Raw genomic sequence first — 24,209 nt, forward strand, 5'->3', positions numbered from 1 at the left:
TGCGCAGAGATGTGTTTCAGGATCTCTGTACACCGGTGTAGACGGGGCAGACACCCAGGCCGTGTGCAGAGATGTGTTTCAGGATCTCTGTGGATGCGGGGCAGACACCCAGGCCGTGTGCAGAGTTGTGTTTCAGGATCTCTGTACACCGGTGTAGACGGGGCAGACACCCAGGCCGTGTGCAGAGATGTGTTTCAGGATCTCTGTGGATGCGGGGCAGACACCCAGGCCGTGTGCAGAGTTGTGTTTCAGGATCTCTGTACACCGGTGTAGACGGGGCAGACACCCAGGCCGTGTGCAGAGATGTGTTTCAGGATCTCTGTGGATGCAGGGCAGACACCCAGGCCGTGCGCAGAGATGTGTTTCAGGATCTCTGTGGATGCAGGGCAGACACCCAGGCCGTGCGCAGAGATGTGTTTCAGGATCTCTGTGGATGCAGGGCAGACACCCAGGCCGTGTGCAGAGATGTGTTTCAGGATCTCTGTGGATGCAGGGCAGACACCCAGGCCGTGCGCAGAGATGTGTTTCAGGATCTCTGTGGATGCAGGGCAGACACCCAGGCCGTGCGCAGAGATGTGTTTCAGGATCTCTGTGGATGCAGGGCAGACACCCAGGCCGTGCGCAGAGATGTGTTTCAGGATCTCTGTGGATGCAGGGCAGACACCCAGGCCGTGTGCAGAGATGTGTTTCAGGATCTCTGTGGATGCGGGGCAGACACCCAGGCCGTGTGCAGAGATGTGTTTCTGGATCTCTGTACACCGGTGGAGATGGGGCAGACACCCAGGCCGTGTGCAGAGATGTGTTTCAGGATCTCTGTGGATGCGGGGCAGACACCCAGGCCGTGTGCAGAGATGTGTTTCAGGATCTCTGTGGATGCAGGGCAGACACCCAGGCCGTGCGCAGAGATGTGTTTCAGGATCTCTGTACACCGGTGGAGACGGGGCAGACACCCAGGCCATGTGCAGAGATGTGTTTCAGGATCTCTGTACACCGGTGGAGACTGGGCAGACACCCAGGCCATGTGCAGAGATGTGTTTCAGGATCTCTGTGGATGCGGGGCAGACACCCAGGCCGTGTGCAGAGATGTGTTTCAGGATCTCTGTGGATGCGGGGCAGACACCCAGGCCGTGTGCAGAGATGTGTTTCAGGATCTCTGTGGATGCAGGGCAGACACCCAGGCCGTGCGCAGAGATGTGTTTCAGGATCTCTGTACACCGGTGTAGACGGGGCAGACACCCAGGCCGTGTGCAGAGATGTGTTTCAGGATCTCTGTGGATGCGGGGCAGACACCCAGGCCGTGTGCAGAGTTGTGTTTCAGGATCTCTGTACACCGGTGTAGACGGGGCAGACACCCAGGCCGTGTGCAGAGATGTGTTTCAGGATCTCTGTGGATGCGGGGCAGACACCCAGGCCGTGTGCAGAGTTGTGTTTCAGGATCTCTGTACACCGGTGTAGACGGGGCAGACACCCAGGCCGTGTGCAGAGATGTGTTTCAGGATCTCTGTGGATGCAGGGCAGACACCCAGGCCATGTGCAAAGATGTGTTTCAGGATCTCTGTGGATGCAGGGCAGACACCCAGGCCATGTGCAAAGATGTGTTTCAGGATCTCTGTGGATGCGGGGCAGACACCCAGGCCGTGTGCAGAGATGTGTTTCAGGATCTCTGTGGATGCAGGGCAGACACCCAGGCCGTGCGCAGAGATGTGTTTCAGGATCTCTGTACACCGGTGGAGACGGGGCAGACACCCAGGCCATGTGCAGAGATGTGTTTCAGGATCTCTGTACACCGGTGGAGACTGGGCAGACACCCAGGCCATGTGCAGAGATGTGTTTCAGGATCTCTGTGGATGCGGGGCAGACACCCAGGCCGTGTGCAGAGATGTGTTTCAGGATCTCTGTGGATGCGGGGCAGACACCCAGGCCGTGTGCAGAGATGTGTTTCAGGATCTCTGTGGATGCAGGGCAGACACCCAGGCCGTGCGCAGAGATGTGTTTCAGGATCTCTGTACACCGGTGTAGACGGGGCAGACACCCAGGCCGTGTGCAGAGATGTGTTTCAGGATCTCTGTGGATGCGGGGCAGACACCCAGGCCGTGTGCAGAGTTGTGTTTCAGGATCTCTGTGGATGCGGGGCAGACACCCAGGCCGTGTGCAGAGTTGTGTTTCAGGATCTCTGTACACCGGTGTAGACGGGGCAGACACTCCAGGCTGTGTGCAGAGATGTGTTTCAGGATCTCTGTGGATGCGGGGCAGACACCCAGGCCGTGTGCAGAGATGTGTTTCAGGATCTCTGTGGATGCAGGGCAGACACCCAGGCCGTGCGCAGAGATGTGTTTCAGGATCTCTGTACACCGGTGTAGACGGGGCAGACACCCAGGCCGTGTGCAGAGATGTGTTTCAGGATCTCTGTGGATGCGGGGCAGACACCCAGGCCGTGTGCAGAGTTGTGTTTCAGGATCTCTGTACACCGGTGTAGACGGGGCAGACACCCAGGCCGTGTGCAGAGATGTGTTTCAGGATCTCTGTGGATGCGGGGCAGACACCCAGGCCGTGTGCAGAGTTGTGTTTCAGGATCTCTGTACACCGGTGTAGACGGGGCAGACACCCAGGCCGTGTGCAGAGATGTGTTTCAGGATCTCTGTGGATGCAGGGCAGACACCCAGGCCGTGCGCAGAGATGTGTTTCAGGATCTCTGTGGATGCAGGGCAGACACCCAGGCCGTGCGCAGAGATGTGTTTCAGGATCTCTGTGGATGCAGGGCAGACACCCAGGCCGTGCGCAGAGATGTGTTTCAGGATCTCTGTGGATGCAGGGCAGACACCCAGGCCGTGCGCAGAGATGTGTTTCAGGATCTCTGTGGATGCAGGGCAGACACCCAGGCCGTGTGCAGAGATGTGTTTCAGGATCTCTGTGGATGCGGGGCAGACACCCAGGCCGTGTGCAGAGTTGTGTTTCAGGATCTCTGTGGATGCGGGGCAGACACCCAGGCCGTGTGCAGAGTTGTGTTTCAGGATCTCTGTACACCGGTGTAGACGGGGCAGACACTCCAGGCTGTGTGCAGAGATGTGTTTCAGGATCTCTGTGGATGCGGGGCAGACACCCAGGCCGTGTGCAGAGATGTGTTTCAGGATCTCTGTGGATGCAGGGCAGACACCCAGGCCGTGCGCAGAGATGTGTTTCAGGATCTCTGTACACCGGTGTAGACGGGGCAGACACCCAGGCCGTGTGCAGAGATGTGTTTCAGGATCTCTGTGGATGCGGGGCAGACACCCAGGCCGTGTGCAGAGTTGTGTTTCAGGATCTCTGTACACCGGTGTAGACGGGGCAGACACCCAGGCCGTGTGCAGAGATGTGTTTCAGGATCTCTGTGGATGCGGGGCAGACACCCAGGCCGTGTGCAGAGTTGTGTTTCAGGATCTCTGTACACCGGTGTAGACGGGGCAGACACCCAGGCCGTGTGCAGAGATGTGTTTCAGGATCTCTGTGGATGCAGGGCAGACACCCAGGCCGTGTGCAGAGATGTGTTTCAGGATCTCTGTGGATGCAGGGCAGACACCCAGGCCGTGCGCAGAGATGTGTTTCAGGATCTCTGTGGATGCAGGGCAGACACCCAGGCCGTGCGCAGAGATGTGTTTCAGGATCTCTGTGGATGCAGGGCAGACACCCAGGCCGTGTGCAGAGATGTGTTTCAGGATCTCTGTGGATGCAGGGCAGACACCCAGGCCGTGCGCAGAGATGTGTTTCAGGATCTCTGTGGATGCAGGGCAGACACCCAGGCCGTGCGCAGAGATGTGTTTCAGGATCTCTGTGGATGCAGGGCAGACACCCAGGCCGTGTGCAGAGATGTGTTTCAGGATCTCTGTGGATGCGGGGCAGACACCCAGGCCGTGTGCAGAGATGTGTTTCTGGATCTCTGTACACCGGTGGAGACGGGGCAGACACCCAGGCCGTGTGCAGAGATGTGTTTCAGGATCTCTGTGGATGCGGGGCAGACACCCAGGCCGTGTGCAGAGATGTGTTTCAGGATCTCTGTGGATGCAGGGCAGACACCCAGGCCGTGCGCAGAGATGTGTTTCAGGATCTCTGTACACCGGTGGAGACGGGGCAGACACCCAGGCCATGTGCAGAGATGTGTTTCAGGATCTCTGTACACCGGTGGAGACTGGGCAGACACCCAGGCCATGTGCAGAGATGTGTTTCAGGATCTCTGTGGATGCGGGGCAGACACCCAGGCCGTGTGCAGAGATGTGTTTCAGGATCTCTGTGGATGCGGGGCAGACACCCAGGCCGTGTGCAGAGATGTGTTTCAGGATCTCTGTGGATGCAGGGCAGACACCCAGGCCGTGCGCAGAGATGTGTTTCAGGATCTCTGTACACCGGTGTAGACGGGGCAGACACCCAGGCCGTGTGCAGAGATGTGTTTCAGGATCTCTGTGGATGCGGGGCAGACACCCAGGCCGTGTGCAGAGTTGTGTTTCAGGATCTCTGTACACCGGTGTAGACGGGGCAGACACCCAGGCCGTGTGCAGAGATGTGTTTCAGGATCTCTGTGGATGCGGGGCAGACACCCAGGCCGTGTGCAGAGTTGTGTTTCAGGATCTCTGTACACCGGTGTAGACGGGGCAGACACCCAGGCCGTGTGCAGAGATGTGTTTCAGGATCTCTGTGGATGCAGGGCAGACACCCAGGCCATGTGCAAAGATGTGTTTCAGGATCTCTGTGGATGCAGGGCAGACACCCAGGCCATGTGCAAAGATGTGTTTCAGGATCTCTGTGGATGCGGGGCAGACACCCAGGCCGTGTGCAGAGATGTGTTTCAGGATCTCTGTGGATGCAGGGCAGACACCCAGGCCGTGCGCAGAGATGTGTTTCAGGATCTCTGTACACCGGTGGAGACGGGGCAGACACCCAGGCCATGTGCAGAGATGTGTTTCAGGATCTCTGTACACCGGTGGAGACTGGGCAGACACCCAGGCCATGTGCAGAGATGTGTTTCAGGATCTCTGTGGATGCGGGGCAGACACCCAGGCCGTGTGCAGAGATGTGTTTCAGGATCTCTGTGGATGCGGGGCAGACACCCAGGCCGTGTGCAGAGATGTGTTTCAGGATCTCTGTGGATGCAGGGCAGACACCCAGGCCGTGCGCAGAGATGTGTTTCAGGATCTCTGTACACCGGTGTAGACGGGGCAGACACCCAGGCCGTGTGCAGAGATGTGTTTCAGGATCTCTGTGGATGCGGGGCAGACACCCAGGCCGTGTGCAGAGTTGTGTTTCAGGATCTCTGTGGATGCGGGGCAGACACCCAGGCCGTGTGCAGAGTTGTGTTTCAGGATCTCTGTACACCGGTGTAGACGGGGCAGACACTCCAGGCTGTGTGCAGAGATGTGTTTCAGGATCTCTGTGGATGCGGGGCAGACACCCAGGCCGTGTGCAGAGATGTGTTTCAGGATCTCTGTGGATGCAGGGCAGACACCCAGGCCGTGCGCAGAGATGTGTTTCAGGATCTCTGTACACCGGTGTAGACGGGGCAGACACCCAGGCCGTGTGCAGAGATGTGTTTCAGGATCTCTGTGGATGCGGGGCAGACACCCAGGCCGTGTGCAGAGTTGTGTTTCAGGATCTCTGTACACCGGTGTAGACGGGGCAGACACCCAGGCCGTGTGCAGAGATGTGTTTCAGGATCTCTGTGGATGCGGGGCAGACACCCAGGCCGTGTGCAGAGTTGTGTTTCAGGATCTCTGTACACCGGTGTAGACGGGGCAGACACCCAGGCCGTGTGCAGAGATGTGTTTCAGGATCTCTGTGGATGCAGGGCAGACACCCAGGCCGTGCGCAGAGATGTGTTTCAGGATCTCTGTGGATGCAGGGCAGACACCCAGGCCGTGCGCAGAGATGTGTTTCAGGATCTCTGTGGATGCAGGGCAGACACCCAGGCCGTGCGCAGAGATGTGTTTCAGGATCTCTGTGGATGCAGGGCAGACACCCAGGCCGTGCGCAGAGATGTGTTTCAGGATCTCTGTGGATGCGGGGCAGACACCCAGGCCGTGCGCAGAGATGTGTTTCAGGATCTCTGTGGATGCGGGGCAGACACCCAGGCCGTGTGCAGAGTTGTGTTTCAGGATCTCTGTGGATGCGGGGCAGACACCCAGGCCGTGTGCAGAGTTGTGTTTCAGGATCTCTGTACACCGGTGTAGACGGGGCAGACACTCCAGGCTGTGTGCAGAGATGTGTTTCAGGATCTCTGTGGATGCGGGGCAGACACCCAGGCCGTGTGCAGAGATGTGTTTCAGGATCTCTGTGGATGCAGGGCAGACACCCAGGCCGTGCGCAGAGATGTGTTTCAGGATCTCTGTACACCGGTGTAGACGGGGCAGACACCCAGGCCGTGTGCAGAGATGTGTTTCAGGATCTCTGTGGATGCGGGGCAGACACCCAGGCCGTGTGCAGAGTTGTGTTTCAGGATCTCTGTACACCGGTGTAGACGGGGCAGACACCCAGGCCGTGTGCAGAGATGTGTTTCAGGATCTCTGTGGATGCGGGGCAGACACCCAGGCCGTGTGCAGAGTTGTGTTTCAGGATCTCTGTACACCGGTGTAGACGGGGCAGACACCCAGGCCGTGTGCAGAGATGTGTTTCAGGATCTCTGTGGATGCAGGGCAGACACCCAGGCCGTGTGCAGAGATGTGTTTCAGGATCTCTGTGGATGCAGGGCAGACACCCAGGCCGTGCGCAGAGATGTGTTTCAGGATCTCTGTGGATGCAGGGCAGACACCCAGGCCGTGCGCAGAGATGTGTTTCAGGATCTCTGTGGATGCAGGGCAGACACCCAGGCCGTGTGCAGAGATGTGTTTCAGGATCTCTGTGGATGCAGGGCAGACACCCAGGCCGTGCGCAGAGATGTGTTTCAGGATCTCTGTGGATGCAGGGCAGACACCCAGGCCGTGCGCAGAGATGTGTTTCAGGATCTCTGTACACCGGTGTAGACGGGGCAGACACCCAGGCCGTGTGCAGAGATGTGTTTCAGGATCTCTGTGGATGCAGGGCAGACACCCAGGCCGTGCGCAGAGATGTGTTTCAGGATCTCTGTGGATGCGGGGCAGACACCCAGGCCGTGCGCAGAGATGTGTTTCAGGATCTCTGTACCCCGGTGCCTCGATGTGTTTATGAAGCTTTGCGTCGTCCATTATACGGAGGTAAGGTCTAAGGAAGGGGGGACATTTTGAATAATACTACTCAACTCATTCATTTATTTAGCAGGAGCTCAGTGTGTTGTGATGTAGTGCCACCTTCTTGAAACTGTGTTTAGGAGAATTTAATGTACTTTTCTGTATGCATTTATTTTATTTGGGCACCACGGCTAAACGTAGAAATCAGTGTTTTCCTTACTAAATATACATGTTTTTTCAGCTGCATGGAACTATGATTTGATGTCCTATTTTAAGGGCAGGCAGCCTATGTTACTCTTATAAAATAGAAACCGCGTTAATATTGTATAAAAAGGGATCTAAGCCACACTTTGTTGCATCATTGTTTTTTATCTCGAGGCTCCTCTTTTATGCCGAAAATATTTCCCTTTTACACAACTGTAAAGACGACAGACAGCTCTGTAGTTTATGGAACATATTTATAGGTTTTAACAATCGCGTTTCATTGAGCACACATTGGATGGGACAAAACCCTAACCCTGAGAACCCTGATCAGTCATGATGGCGAAGTCTGAAATAATGCGGTTTATCAGCATTACTCGGGTCGTCCCGTCTCCCCGAGTTCCTAGGGGCGTCTTGGAAACATATGGTCGCGTTGCTCCCAACACACTGGCTGGCAGTGACCGAGAGCCCTTCATAGGGTCCCTGGGCGGAGGGCGACTCATGTGACCTGGCAATACCCATCACTGGAACCGTGTGTACCTCCCGGGGCTCGTGCCAGCCTCTACAGTGGGCATCCCAGGAAAGGTGCCGCCTAACCCTGGCACAGTCTGGCCCATCAGTGGAGGCAGCTGCTCCAAATAATCCATAAAGAAATGGGAGGGAAAATGTGGCTCGAGAGGAAATGTCTGTTTTCAGAAACTAGCAGCCTTAGGTCTTGAAGAAGAGGCTGCAGTTGTTGACTATGTGTAAGCTAATGCTCAGTGTGAGAGCCGTGGTGGGGGTTCATCCTTCCATGCTTATGTCACGTCAGACGTGATCTCACTGCTGCTTGGAGCCTCTTCCATGTAGATTCTCATAACAAACTACTGAGAATCTACGTGTAAAGCACGGGTGGGAAAAGCAAGTGACAGATGCATTCCCTACATCAGTAGGCCATGTGACCCTGCATATGTAGACGCTCCAAACTCTTAATAGCTATTTAGCCATTTTTTGTTTGTTTACAAAATGCTGTCCAGGGGGAACTCCCTGGCCCCTCCTACATGAGTTCAGACTCCTCTCGCCGCTCCCTCAAGTTTATTGCAGGTGGTTTCTTCCCACCACTTTCAAAGATCACCAGCATCCACTGTACACAACAACTAAAAACTAAAATGAATGGACTTTATTTTCATGGAAGGGAAACATCTCATGGACAGCCACATGAAAGAGGTGATATACGTAGTGACCACTTACGGATCATTTGTGTGAAGCGGAACAGTTTGATTGTGTACATGAAAGACGTGTGTTATATGTAGTGACCACACCACTCATTTGTGTGAAGGGGAACAGTTTGATTGTGTACATGAGACGTGTAGTATACGTGGTGACCGCACACCACTCATTTGTGTGAAGCGGAACAGTTTGATTGTGTACATGAAAGACGTGTGTTATATGTAGTGACCACACACCACTCATTTGTGTGAAGCGGAACAGTTTGATTGTGTACATGGAAGACGTGTAGTATACGTGGTGACCGCACACCACTCATTTGTGTGAAGGGGAACAGTTTGATTGTGTACATGAAAGACGTGTAGTATACGTGGTGACCACACACCACTCATTTGTGTGAAGCGGAACAGTTTGATTGTGTACATGGAAGACGTGTAGTATACGTGGTGACCACACACCACTCATTTGTGTGAAGGGGAACAGTTTGATTGTGTACATGAGAGACGTGTAGTATACGTGGTGACCGCACACCACTCATTTGTGTGAAGGGGAACAGTTTGATTGTGTACATGAGACGTGTAGTATACGTGGTGACCACACACCACTCATTTGTGTGAAGGGGAACAGTTTGATTGTGTACATGAGACGTGTAGTATACGTGGTGACCGCACACCACTCATTTGTGTGAAGCGGAACAGTTTGATTGTGTACATGAAAGACGTGTGTTATATGTAGTGACCACACACCACTCATTTGTGTGAAGCGGAACAGTTTGATTGTGTACATGGAAGACGTGTAGTATACGTGGTGACCGCACACCACTCATTTGTGTGAAGGGGAACAGTTTGATTGTGTACATGAAAGACGTGTGTTATATGTAGTGACCGCACACCACTCATTTGTGTGAAGGGGAACAGTTTGATTGTGTACATGAAAGACGTGTAGTATACGTGGTGACCACACACCACTCATTTGTGTGAAGGGGAACAGTTTGATTGTGTACATGAAAGACGTGTAGTATACGTGGTGACCACACACCACTCATTTGTGTGAAGCGGAACAGTTTGATTGTGTACATGGAAGACGTGTAGTATACGTGGTGACCACACACCACTCATTTGTGTGAAGGGGAACAGTTTGATTGTGTACATGAGAGACGTGTAGTATACGTGGTGACCGCACACCACTCATTTGTGTGAAGGGGAACAGTTTGATTGTGTACATGAGACGTGTAGTATACGTGGTGACCGCACACCACTCATTTGTGTGAAGGGGAACAGTTTGATTGTGTACATGAGACGTGTAGTATACGTGGTGACCGCACACCACTCATTTGTGTAAAGGGGAACAGTTTGATTGTGTACATGGAAGACGTGTAGTATACGTGGTGACCACACACCACTCATTTGTGTGAAGGGGAACAGTTTGATTGTGTACATGAGAGACGTGTAGTATACGTGGTGACCGCACACCACTCATTTGTGTGAAGCGGAACAGTTTGATTGTGTACATGGAAGACGTGTGTTATATGTAGTGACCACACAACTCATTTGTGTGAAGGGGAACAGTTTGATTGTGTATGTGGATATTTGAGCTCTTGAGGTACTCCTCTCCGAGTCATTATCCTGAATGCCTGGTGGGTTGTGTTCTTCCACTTGTGAGTCTTCGCGTGCAGGGATTGGCTGTTCTTCTAGATACCATCAGAAGTGTTGAGGGATACCCGAGGGCTGCACACATTGTTCGTGGAGCCGCTGGGCGACCTTGGATGATCCAGAGTACAATTTATATTTTGTTTCTCCTCGTTAAACAATAATGTATTATTTTCATTTTTTTTATAGTGTGTGATGTTCTCCCTTTAATAATAAACAACCCGGATGTCCGCCTCCCCGCCAGTCTCCTCTACAAGTATCTTAACAAAGCAGCAGAATTTTATATCAATTATGCGACCAGATCCCCTCAGACGGAGAGCGCTCACCAAGGTAAGACTCCTCTCCTGGTGTGGTTGTGATATCCCCACTCCAGCAGCTGTAGCCGTGTGCACACAACACCTTCCCGAGGATGTAACACAGACAAACCCTTGGCTTTCAGCAGTCACCTACAGCTTCCCCGTTAGTCTGAAGTACTGAGGCTTTCCTCAGCTTTTTAAGTTGGTTCTGTAGGATTAAAAACCTTGTAGGTTATTTAAAGGTGTTTTTAATTAAAGAATAAATATAATACTGTCTGTTTTTGTTATTAGTAAGCAATCCTATTGTGTGTAGATTATAAACCCGTTTGATTTTGTAGATGCTTGGTTCCATTACATATTTTGATACAAACCTTTGTACAAATTGTGTTTTAATCATATAGAATGGTACTTTAGTAAGTATCAAAGCAGAGATTATTGAGGGATTCAGAGTGGCTTGGAAGGTAAAGAGGGTGACGTTTCTCTTTCCTATGATGCCAGTCTGGATTAAGAGCGCTTCGCTGCCCCGGGTGGTGGGTTGGCGCTGGCAGAAAGGTCCGACCAGCAGGCGGAGTGCCCAGGTGGAAGTGGCTGTTGAAGATCCCTGGTTTCTTTCTTTTCAGTGCGAGTCGGCTGAAATGTGGGTCCACAGTCTTCAGGTAATTGTATTTCTGTGATCGCAGGTTGAGCCGGCCTTGAATGTCACTGTCTGCAAAGGTTTGTATCTTGAGAGGGCGTTGAACCCTCACCTGCTGCCCAGGACGTGTCCTATCCTCACTAACACTTGTAGTCGCCCTGCACTGACCTTTTCTGTGGTTAAGGTTACCCCGGTTGCGTTGTAGGGAGCACAAGTGTGGAGGGCGGGGGTTCTGTCGGTGTCTTCAAGAAGGATGCTGGATTCTTGCATGGTGCCTCCAAAGACCAGAAGCCTGCAGATGCCACAGAATATCTTGTAAACCATGACCCTTTACCGTGCGTTTTACACACTTGGTTCAGGACATGTTTGTGATGCCTCGTTCAGCAAGGAAGCTCTGAGTGAGAATCCTGTTCCACAGATGCGGATGAGACGTAGAAAGCAAACACGGAGACCTCAAAGTCTCTTTAAAAAACTTATTGAGTGTAAAATCTCAGCTGGCAAAGGAAGACATTGAAGTGAAGATTTCATTCGAACTGAGGACTTAACCACAATTATTCACTGACCTCGCGTGTCTTCAAGCAGAAATAAGTGACCAGTTACAAGGAAGATGCCACAGGTCACCGGGGCGGATGTGCCACAGGTCACCGGGGGCGGATGTGCCACAGGTCACCGGGGGCGGATGTGCCACAGGTCACCGGGGGCGGATGTGCCACAGGTCACCGGGGCGGATGTGCCACAGGTCACCGGGGGCGGATGTGCCACAGGTCACCGGGGGCGGATGTGCCACAGGTCACCGGGGGCGGATGTGCCACAGGTCACCGGGGGCGGATGTGCCACAGGTCACCGGGGCGGATGTGCCACAGGTCACCGGGGGCGGATGTGCCACAGGTCACCGGGGGGCGGATGTGCCACAGGTCACCGGGGGGCGGATGTGCCACAGGTCACCGGGGGGCGGATGTGCCACAGGTCACCGGGGGGCGGATGTGCCACAGGTCACCGGGGGGCGGATGTGCCACAGGTCACCGGGGGGCGGATGTGCCACAGGTCACCGGGGGCGGATGTGCCACAGGTCACCGGGGGCGGATGTGCCACAGGTCACCGGGGGCGGATGTGCCACAGGTCACCGGGGGCGGATGTGTCACCGGGGCGGATGTGCCACAGGTCACCGGGGGCGGATGTGCCACAGGTCACCGGGGGCGGATGTGCCACAGGTCACCGGGGGGTGGATGTGCCACAGGTCACCGGGGGGTGGATGTGCCACAGGTCACCGGGGGGTGGATGTGCCACAGGTCACCGGGGGCGGATGTGCCACAGGTCACCGGGGGCGGATGTGCCACAGGTCACCGGGGGCGGATGTGTCACCGGGGCGGATGTGCCACAGGTCACCGGGGGGCGGATGTGCCACAGGTCACCGGGGGGTGGATGTGCCACAGGTCACCGGGGGGTGGATGTGCCACAGGTCACCGGGGGGTGGATGTGCCACAGGTCACCGGGGGGTGGATGTGCCACAGGTCACCGGGGCGGATGTGCCACAGGTCACTGGGGCGGATGTGCCACAGGTCACCGGGGGCGGATGTGCCACAGGTCACCGGGGGGTGGATGTGCCACAGGTCACCGGGGGGTGGATGTGCCACAGGTCACCGGGGGGTGGATGTGCCACAGGTCACCGGGGGGTGGATGTGCCACAGGTCACCCGGGGGTGGATGTGCCACAGGTCACCGGGGGGTGGATGTGCCACAGGTCACCGGGGGGTGGATGTGCCACAGGTCACCGGGGGGTGGATGTGCCACAGGTCACCGGGGGCGGATGTGCCACAGGTCACCCGGGGCGGATGTGCCACAGGTCACGGGGGGCGGATGTGCCACAGGTCACCGGGGGGTGGATGTGCCACAGGTCACCGGGGGGTGGATGTGCCACCGGGGCGGATGTGCCACAGGTCACCGGGGGGCGGATGTGCCACAGGTCACCGGGGGGCGGATGTGCCACAGGTCACCGGGGGGTGGATGTGCCACAGGTCACCGGGGGGTGGATGTGCCACAGGTCACCGGGGGGTGGATGTGCCACCGGGGCGGATGTGCCACAGGTCACCGGGGGGTGGATGTGCCACCGGGGCGGATGTGCCACAGGTCACCGGGGGGTGGATGTGCCACCGGGGCGGATGTGCCACAGGTCACCGGGGGGTGGATGTGCCACCGGGGCGGATGTGCCACAGGTCACCGGGGGGCGGATGTGCCACAGGTCACCGGGGGGCGGATGTGCCACAGGTCACCGGGGGGCGGATGTGCCACAGGTCACCGGGGGGCGGATGTGGCACAGGTCACCGGGGGGCGGATGTGCCACAGGTCACCGGGGGGCGGATGTGCCACAGGTCACCGGGGGGTGGATGTGCCACAGGTCACCGGGGGGTGGATGTGCCACCGGGGCGGATGTGCCACAGGTCACCGGGGGGCGGATGTGCCACAGGTCACCGGGGGGCGGATGTGCCACAGGTCACCGGGGGGCGGATGTGCCACAGGTCACCGGGGGGCGGATGTGCCACAGGTCACCGGGGGGCGGATGTGCCACAGGTCACCGGGGGGTGGATGTGCCACAGGTCACCGGGGGGTGGATGTGCCACCGGGGCGGATGTGCCACAGGTCACCGGGGGGCGGATGTGCCACAGGTCACCGGGGGGTGGATGTGCCACAGGTCACCGGGGGGCGGATGTGCCACAGGTCACCGGGGGGTGGATGTGCCACAGGTCACCGGGGGGTGGATGTGCCACAGGTCACCGGGGGGTGGATGTGCCACAGGTCACCGGGGGGTGGATGTGCCACAGGTCACCGGGGGCGGATGTGTCACCGGGGCGGATGTGCCACAGGTCACCGGGGGGTGGATGTGCCACAGGTCACCGGGGGGTGGATGTGCCACAGGTCACCGGGGGGTGGATGTGCCACAGGTCACCGGGGGGTGGATGTGCCACAGGTCACCGGGGGCGGATGTGTCACCGGGGCGGATGTGCCACAGGTCACTGGGGGCGGATGTGCCACAGGTCACTGGGGGCGGATGTGCCACAGGTCACCGGGGGCGGATGTGTCACCGGGGCGTGGATGTGCCACAGGTCACCGGGGGGTGGATGTGCCACAGGTCACCGGGGGGTGGATGTGCCACAGGTCACCGGGGGGTGGATGTGCCACAGGTCACCGGGGGTGGATGTGCCACAGGTCACCGGGGGGTGGATGTGCCACAGGTCACCGGGGGGTGGATGTGCCACAGGTCACCGGGGGGTGGATGTGCCACAGGTCACCGGGGGCGGATGTGTCACCGGGGCGGATGTGCCACAGGTCACTGGGGGCGGATGTGCCACAGGTCACCGGGGGCGGATGTGTCACCGGGGCGTGGATGTGCCACAGGTCACCGGGGGGTGGATGTGCCACAGGTCACCGGGGGGTGGATGTGCCACAGGTCACCGGGGGGTGGATGTGCCACAGGTCACCGGGGGTGGATGTGCCACAGGTCACCGGGGGGTGGATGTGCCACAGGTCACCGGGGGCGGATGTGCCACAGGTCACCGGGGGCGGATGTGTCACCGGGGCGTGGATGTGCCACAGGTCACCGGGGCGTGGATGTGCCACAGGTCACCGGGGGGTGGATGTGCCACAGGTCACCGGGGGGTGGATGTGCCACAGGTCACCGGGGCGTGGATGTGCCACAGGTCACCGGGGGGCGGATGTGCCACAGGTCACCGGGGGGCGGATGTGCCACAGGTCACCGGGGGGCGGATGTGCCACAGGTCACCGGGGGCGGATGTGCCACAGGTCACCGGGGGCGGATGTGCCACAGGTCACCGGGGGCGGATGCACCGCAGGGCGGGAAGCTGTGGCTTTGTGGAATGAGTGCTGGAACCTCCTAGTCTTATAACGTTGGCCTCTTTCTTGTTTAGCGAAATGCGTACAATCCTTTAGGAAGATTTCCCGTCACCTGACTGCGGCGCTGAGCAAATGCAGTGGGTTCAGCTGACCAATGGGAACCATTCCAGGCGTTGTTTCGTGATAAATCGACTGTTACATGTGATGTTGCGTATACTAATGTTTAATGTTTCTTATGGTTTTAACGTTTGTTCGTAATTTATCTGACACATTGTTAGTTAAACTGAAGTGTTCAAAATTAACAGAATAAGAAGTGAACTGGAAAGATAATTTATTAAAGTCTCAGAGACTGGGTGACAAGTCCTACACTTTGGGTCTAAGTCCGAGGAGATCTGATCACCAGTCTGAGGCTTCCGATTAGGTGAAGTTAGAGACACAGTGGGTATAGGGGGCACAGTGGGTACAGGGGGCACAGTGGGCACAGTCAGACAGTCAGTAACATGCCTTTCCCTCTTCTCCATTCAGAACAAGGAGGCAGCCATTTCTTCACTTTAAAAGAGAGAAAGGGCCGCTCAGCGCAGGACAAAGTTCACCCACAAGGCTGAGGTGTCTTCGTGCCAGGGGGCAGGGCAGTCACTGTGGGGGGCAGCGCAGTCACTCTGGGGGCAGCGCAGTCACTGCGGGTGAAACGCTACTGGTCTCTCTTCATCAGAACCAGAGTGGATCTGGCAGCTTTGCAAACTCTGCGATGCCCGCTGGGCACAGGTGGCTGCATTGGCTTTTATTTTTTGAGACTGAGGTGAGCAGCTGAAGAACGTTTCCTAAAACAAGCAGACTCTAGAGTCGAGAAGGTGCCAGTCTCGGGAATCTGGTACTTTTGGGCATCGAACTAAAACTGAAGATCTTGTACAAGGTGCCAGGCTTAGGAGGATGGTCAGAAGTCGGAGGACGCCCGGTCAGAGGCCTGAGAAGAAACTCTGTTTTACAAATCCTGAGCTCTGAGGATGTTTGTCTCTTCCATTCTCATATTGATAACATACATTCTTGAAACCACAGGGTCCCTACGTTCCATCAGTGTTTACCCAACACTGAGGTGTTAATGGCACAAATTGCAATTCAGAGTTGAACAAACAATCCTGTTGGATACCTGCAGGGACGTAAGAATGTCTGGAAATGTAGTTGTAATAAAGAGTGTTCGAGTGAGTGCTGCGGTGAAGAAGTGCAACCCTGAATAAAGCTGGTTATTTGTTACTGAGCTGGGATAGCTCAGAATTGGTGGTGTTTTGTGTTATTCTTGACTCTAGTCTGGGTTCTTTCAAGGACAGGATGGGCCTTCGACTGGACGCAGCCATCCTCCAGCACAGAACTAGTTGAAGTGACCAGTCGCAGGTTCATTGAGGTTTTTAAATGCAGCCTCACCTTTTGCTTCTAGGTTCGAATGAGTATTAAAACATAAAAGGAACCCAGTGTGTTCTGTGAAAAGGGGGCTTTCAGGAGGTGGAATAGTAGCGGTGGAAAGCTGCATGGTTCTTTGCTGTCCCAAGTTAGAAACATCTGATGACCGAATAGGGCAGAGTAATTAACTTTTCTTTATTGGGAAGGGGATTCTTTTGCCATCGGTGACACAAGCTTGTCTCGTTTTGTTTATTGTCCGAGTCTAGGCACTCAAGAGGTTCAGGATCTTCTTTCTCCCACAAAACGCTGCTCCCAGAAGTACGTCATTGAGGGCCTGAGTGAGAAGTCCTCACAGATCGTTGACCCCTGGGACCGGCTCTTCAAGATCTTGTTGGTTGTCGGGATGAGGTGTGAATGGCAGATTGACAAAAGTAGCAGGTAAGAGGCCGTCCGACTCAGAGGCCAGTTCTGCTTGGAAGTTGCCCTTGCACAGTCTTGTTGACCAGAACCAATTCCTTTTCTGAAACAAAATTGTACTTTGTGGACCCATTCCCCCTCCTCCCAGGGATTAACATCTGTGTAAGGAAATGCCTCCTTGGCATGGTTGCCCCCTGACTTTTTGCCTTTGCTGATGCTATGTTTACAATTGAAAGTGTGCTGAGGCCTGCTAACCAGGCCCCAGCACCAGTGTTCTTTCCCTAACCTGTACTTTTGTATCCACAATTGGCAGACCCTGGCATCCAGATAAGTCCCTTGTAACTGGTACTTCTAGTACCAAGGGCCCTGATGCCAAGGAAGGTCTCTAAGGGCTGCAGCATGTCTTATGCCACCCTGGAGACCTCTCACTCAGCACAGACACACTGCTTGCCAGCTTGTGTGTGCTAGTGAGGACAAAACGAGTAAGTCGACATGGCACTCCCCTCAGGGTGCCATGCCAGCCTCTCACTGCCTATGCAGTATAGGTAAGACACCCCTCTAGCAGGCCTTACAGCCCTAAGGCAGGGTGCACTATACCATAGGTGAGGGTACCAGTGCATGAGCATGGTACCCCTACAGTGTCTAAACAAAACCTTAGACATTGTAAGTGCAGGGTAGCCATAAGAGTATATGGTCTGGGAGTTTGTCAAACACGAACTCCACAGTACCATAATGGCTACACTGAAAACTGGGAAGTTTGGTATCAAACTTCTCAGCACAATAAATGCACACTGATGCCAGTGTACATTTTATTGTAAAATACACCACAGAGGGCACCTTAGAGGTGCCCCCTGAAACTTAACCGACTATCTGTGTAGGCTGACTAGTTTTAGCAGCCTGCCACAAACCGAGACATGTTGCTGGCCCCATGGGGAGAGTGCCTTTGTCACTCTGAGGCCAGTAACAAAGCCTGCACTGGGTGGAGATGCTAACACCTCTCCCAGGCAGGAATTGTCACACCTGGCGGTGAGCCTCAAAGGCTCACCTCCTTTGTGCCAACCCAGCAGGACACTCCAGCTAGTGGAGTTGCCCGCCCCCTCCGGCCAGGCCCCACTTTTGGCGGCAAGGCCGGAGAAAATAATGAGAATAACAAGGAGGAGTCACTGGCCAGTCAGGACAGCCCCTAAGGTGTCCTGAGCTGAGGTGACTCTAACTTTTAGAAATCCTCCATCTTGCAGATGGAGGATTCCCCCAATAGGGTTAGGATTGTGACCCCCTCCCCTTGGGAGGAGGCACAAAGAGGGTGTACCCACCCTCAGGGCTAGTGGCCATTGGCTACTAACCCCCCAGACCTAAACACGCCCTTAAATTTAGTATTTAAGGGCTACCCTGAACCCTAGAAAATGAGATTCCTGCAACTACAAGAAGAAGGACTGCCCAGCTGAAAACCCCTGCAGCGGAAGACCAGAAGACGACAACTGCCTTGGCTCCAGAAACTCACCGGCCTGTCTCCTGCCTTCCAAAGATCCTGCTCCAGCGACGCCTTCCAAAGGGACCAGCGACCTCGACATCCTCTGAGGACTGCCCCTGCTTCGAAAAGACAAGAAACTCCCGAGGACAGCGGACCTGCTCCAAGAAAAGCTGCAACTTTGTTTCCAGCAGCTTTAAAGAACCCTGCAAGCTCCCCGCAAGAAGCGTGAGACTTGCAACACTGCACCCGGCGACCCCGACTCGGCTGGTGGCGATCCAACACCTCAGGAGGGACCCCAGGACTACTCTGATACTGTGAGTACCAAAACCTGTCCCCCCTGAGCCCCCACCGCGCCGCCTGCAGAGGGAATCCCGAGGCTTCCCCTGACCGCGACTCTTTGAACCTAAAGTCCCGACACCTGGGAGAGACCCTGCACCCGCAGCCCCCAGGACCTGAAGGACCGGACTTTCACTGGAGAAGTGACCCCCAGGAGTCCCTCTCCCTTGCCCAAGTGGAGGTTTCCCCGAGGAACCCCCCCCTTGCCTGCCTGCAGCGCTGAAGAGATCCCGAGATCTCTCATAGACTAACATTGCGAACCCGACGCTGGTTTCTACACTGCACCCGGCCGCCCCGCGCCGCTGAGGGTGAAATTTCTGTGTGGACTTGTGTCCCCCCCGGTGCCCTACAAAACCCCCCTGGTCTGCCCTCCGAAGACGCGGGTACTTACCTGCAAGCAGACCGGAACCGGGGCACCCCCTTCTCTCCATTCTAGCCTATGTGTTTTGGGCACCATTTTGAACTCTGCACCTGACCGGCCCTGAGCTGCTGGTGTGGTGACTTTGGGGTTGCTCTGAACCCCCAACGGTGGGCTACCTTGGACCAAGAACTGAACCCTGTAAGTGTCTTACTTACCTGGTAAAACTAACAAAAACTTACCTCCCCCAGGAACTGTGAAAATTGCACTAAGTGTCCACTTTTAAAACAGCTATTTGTCAATAACTTGTAAAGTATACATGCAATTTTTATGATTTGAAGTTCCTAAAGTACTTACCTGCAATACCTTTCGAATGAGATATTACATGTAGAATTTGAACCTGTGGTTCTTAAAATAAACTATGAAAAGATATTTTTCTATATAAAAACCTATTGGCTGGATTTGTCTCTGGGTGTGTGTACCTCATTTATTGGCTATGCGTATGTACAACAAATGCTTAACACTACTCCTTGGATAAGCCTACTGCTCGACCACACTACCACAAAATAGAGCATTAGTATTATCTATTTTTACCACTATTTTACCTCTAAGGGGAACCCTTGGACTCTGTGCATGCTATTCCTTACTTTGAAATAGCACATGCAGAGCCAACTTCCTACATTGGTGGATCAGCGGTGGGGTACAAGACTTTGCATTTGCTGGACTACTCAGCCAATACCTGATCACACGACAAATTCCAAAATTGTCATTAGAAATTGATTTTTGCAATTTGAAAAGTTTTCTAAATTCTTAAAACACCTGCTAGGGCCTTGTGTTAGATCCTGTTTAGCATTTCTTTTAGAGTTTAAAAGTTTGTAAAAGTTTGAATTAGATTCTAGAACCAGTTTTAGTTTCTTAAAAAGTATTCCAACTTTTAGAAGCATAATGTCTAACACAGATGTGAATGTGGTGGAACTCGACACCACACCTTACCTCCATCTACAGATGAGAGAGCTAAGGTCACTCTGTAAACTAAAGAAAATAGCAATGGGCCCCAAACCTACCAAAGTACAGCTCCAGGAGCTTTTGGCAGAGTTTGAAAAGGCCAACCCCTCTGAGGATGGCAACTCAGAGGATGAAGATAGTGACTTGGAGGGAAATTCCCCCCCTCCAGTCCTACTTAGGGAGAGCAGGGCTTCTCAAGCCCTGACTCCACAAATAATAGTCAGAGATGCTGGTTCCCTCACAGGAGGGACCAACAACTCTGAAATCACTGAGGATAACTCCAGTGAAGAGGACATCCAGTTAGCCAGGATGGCCAAAAGATTGGCTTTGGAAAGACAGATCCTAGCCATAGAGAGGGAAAGACAAGAGATGGGCCTAGGACCCATCAATGGTGGCAGCAATATAAATAGGGTCAGAGATTCTCCTGACATGTTGAAAATCCCCAAAGGGATTGTAACTAAATATGAAGATGGTGATGACATCACCAAATGGTTCACAGCTTTTGAGAGGGCTTGTGTAACCAGAAAAGTGAACAGATCTCACTGGGGTGCTCTCCTTTGGGAAATGTTCACAGGAAAGTGTAGGGATAGACTCCTCACACTCTCTGGACAAGATGCAGAATCTTATGACCTCATGAAGGGTACCCTGATTGAGGGCTTTGGATTCTCCACTGAGGAGTACAGGATTAGGTTCAGGGGGGCTCAAAAATCCTCGAGCCAGACCTGGGTTGACTTTGTTGACTACTCAGTGAAAACACTAGATGGTTGGATTCAAGGCAGTGGTGTAAGTAATTATGATGGGCTGTACAATTTATTTGTGAAAGAACACCTGTTAAGTAATTGTTTCAATGATAAACTGCATCAGCATCTGGTAGACCTAGGACCAATTTCTCCCCAAGAATTGGGAAAGAAGGCGGACCATTGGGTCAAGACAAGGGTGTCCAAGACTTCCACAGGGGGTGACCAAAAGAAAGGGGTCACGAAGACTCCCCAGCAGAAGGGTGATGAGACAACCAAAACTAAAAATAGTAAAGAGTCTTCTACAGGCCCCCAAAAACCTGCACAGGAGGGTGGGCCCAGAGCCTCTTCACAAAACAATGGGTACAAGGGTAAAAACTTTGATCCCAAAAAGGCCTGGTGTCATAGCTGTAAACAGCATGGACACCGAACTGGAGACAAGGCCTGTCCCAAGAAAGGTTCCACTCCAAACTCCCATCCAGGTAACACTGGTATGGCTAGTCTCCAAGTGGGATCAACAGTGTGCCCAGAGCAAATCAGGGTCCACACTGAAGCTACTCTAGTTTCCGAGGGTGGGGTGGATTTAGCCACACTAGCTGTCTGGCCGCCTAACATGCAAAAATACAGACAGCAACTCTTGATTAATGGGACTAGAATAGAGGGCCTGAGGGATACAGGTGCCAGTGTCACCATGGTGACAGAGAAACTGGTTTCCCCTGGCCAATACCTGACTGGAAAAACTTACACAGTCACCAACGCTGACAATCAGAGAAAAGTACATCCCATGGCAATGGTTACTTTAGAATGGGGAGGGGTCAATGGCCTGAAACAGGTGGTGGTCTCCTCAAATATCCCAGTGGACTGTCTGCTTGGAAATGACCTGGAGTCCTCAGCATGGGCTGAGGTAGAGCTAAAAACCCATGCAGCAATGCTGGGTATCCCTGAACTGGTGTGTGTGAAAACAAGAGCACAATGCAAGGCACAGGGTGAAAAAGTAGAGCTGGAGTCTGGAAAAATGGCCCAGCCTACCAAGAGAACAGGAAAGTCAGTTGGGAAACCAACTGCAACACAGCAAAAGAAAGGGAACCTCTCTTCTCAGGAAGAAGTTCTGCCCTCTGAGGGAACTGAGCCTTTGGAGCTTGAACCTTATCAGGTTGAGCTCTTAGGCCCAGGGGGACCCTCAAGGGAAGAGCTGTGTAAGGGACAAGAAACCTGTCCCTCTCTTGAAGGCCTTAGGCAGCAAGCTGCTGAAGAGTCCAAAGGCAAGAAAAATGGAACACATAGGGTCTATTGGGAAGATGGGCTCCTGTACACTGAGGCCAGAGACCCCAAACCTGGTGCCACTAGGAGAGTGGTAGTGCCTCAGCTGTTCAGAGAGTTCATCCTAACATTGGCCCATGACATTCCCCTTGCTGGACATTTGGGACAAACCAAGACGTGGGAGAGGTTAGTCAACCACTTCTACTGGCCCAATATGTCCAACATGGTTAAGGAGTTTTGCCTCTCCTGCCCCACCTGTCAAGCCAGTGGTAAGACAGGTGGGCATCCAAAGGCCCCCCTCATTCCACTTCCAGTGGTGGGGGTGCCCTTTGAAAGAGTGGGTGTGGACATAGTTGGTCCACTGGAACCTCCCACAGCCTCAGGAAATATGTATATCCTGGTAGTAGTGGATCATGCTACCAGGTATCCTGAAGCTATTCCCCTTAGGTCGACTACTGCCCCTGCAGTAGCCAAGGCCCTCATTGGTATCTTTACCAGAGTGGGTTTCCCTAAGGAGGTGGTGTCTGACAGAGGTACCAACTTCATGTCAGCATACCTAAAGCACATGTGGAATGAGTGTGGAGTGACTTATAAATTCACTACACCCTACCATCCACAAACTAATGGCTTAGTTGAGAGATTCAACAAGACATTAAAAGGCATGATCATGGGGCTCCCAGAAAAACTCAAAAGGAGATGGGATGTCCTCCTGCCATGTCTGCTTTTCGCTTACAGGGAGGTACCACAGAAGGGAGTAGGGTTCTCACCCTTTGAACTTCTGTTTGGTCATCCTGTAAGGGGACCACTTGCCCTTGTTAAAGAAGGCTGGGAGAGACCTCTCCATGAGCCTAAACAGGACATAGTGGACTATGTACTTGGCCTTCGCTCTAGAATGGCAGAGTACATGGAAAAGGCAACCAAAAACCTTGAGGCCAGCCAACAGCTCCAGAAGTTTTGGTATGACCAAAAGGCTGCACTGGTTGAGTTCCAACCAGGGCAGAAAGTCTGGGTTCTGGAGCCTGTGGCTCCCAGGGCACTCCAGGACAAATGGAGTGGCCCTTACCCAGTACTAGAGAGGAAGAGTCAGGTCACCTACTTGGTGGACCTGGGCACAAGCAGGAGCCCCAAAAGGGTGATCCATGTAAACCGCCTTAAGCTCTTCCACGACAGGGCTGATGTCAATCTGTTGATGGTAACAGATGAGGATCAGGAGGCAGAGAGTGAACCTCTCCCTGATCTTCTGTCATCAGACCCAAAAGATGGTACAGTAGATGGAGTGATCTACTCAGACACCCTCTCTGGCCAACAGCAAGCTGATTGTAGGAGAGTCCTACAACAGTTTCCTGAACTCTTCTCCTTAACCCCTGGTCAGACACACCTGTGTACCCATGATGTGGACACAGGAGACAGCATGCCTGTCAAGAACAAAATCTTTAGACAATCTGACCATGTTAAAGAAAGCATCAAGGTGGAAGTCCACAAGATGCTGGAATTGGGAGTAATTGAGCGCTCTGACAGCCCCTGGGCTAGCCCAGTGGTCTTAGTCCCCAAACCTCACACCAAAGATGGAAAGAAAGAGATGAGGTTTTGTGTGGACTACAGAGGGCTCAATTCTGTCACCAAGACAGATGCTCATCCAATCCCAAGAGCTGATGAGCTCATTGATAAATTAGGTGCTGCCAAATTTCTAAGTACCTTTGACTTGACAGCAGGGTACTGGCAAATAAAAATGGCACCTGGAGCAAAAGAAAAGACAGCATTCTCCACACCTGATGGGCATTATCAGTTTACTGTTATGCCCTTTGGTTTAAAGAATGCCCCTGCCACCTTCCAAAGGTTGGTGAATCAAGTCCTTGCTGGCTTGGAGTCCTTTAGCACAGCTTATCTTGATGATATTGCCGTCTTTAGCTCCACCTGGCAGGATCACCTGATCCACCTGAGGAAGGTTTTGAAGGCTCTGCAAACTGCAGGCCTCTCTATCAAGGCATCCAAATGCCAGATAGGGCAGGGAACTGTGGTTTACTTGGGACACCTTGTAGGTGGAGGCCAAGTTCAGCCACTCCAACCCAAGATCCAGACTATTCTGGACTGGGTAGCTCCAAAAACCCAGACTCAAGTCAGGGCATTCCTTGGCTTGACTGGGTATTACAGGAGGTTTGTGAAGGGATATGGATCCATTGTGACAGCCCTCACTGAACTCACCTCCAAGAAAATGCCCAAGAAAGTGAAC

The 24,209-nt window shown here is 53.9% G+C and overlaps 1 protein-coding gene across 2 annotated transcripts in view; it reads left to right on the forward strand.

Moving 5' to 3' along the window:
* Positions 1–24,209, forward strand: part of INTS10 (integrator complex subunit 10) — a 309,261-nt gene that overhangs the window by 91,081 nt on the left and 193,971 nt on the right. For both annotated transcript variants that reach the window (XM_069205745.1, XM_069205746.1), the window contains exons 6-7: positions 10,412–10,552; positions 16,662–16,833. In XM_069205745.1, coding sequence (XP_069061846.1) covers positions 10,412–10,552; positions 16,662–16,833 — 313 coding nt within the window. The remainder of the gene's footprint in view (positions 1–10,411; positions 10,553–16,661; positions 16,834–24,209) is intronic.

Source organism: Pleurodeles waltl, chromosome 1_2 (assembly GCF_031143425.1).
Source record: "Pleurodeles waltl isolate 20211129_DDA chromosome 1_2, aPleWal1.hap1.20221129, whole genome shotgun sequence".
Taxonomy (NCBI): domain Eukaryota; kingdom Metazoa; phylum Chordata; class Amphibia; order Caudata; family Salamandridae; genus Pleurodeles; species Pleurodeles waltl.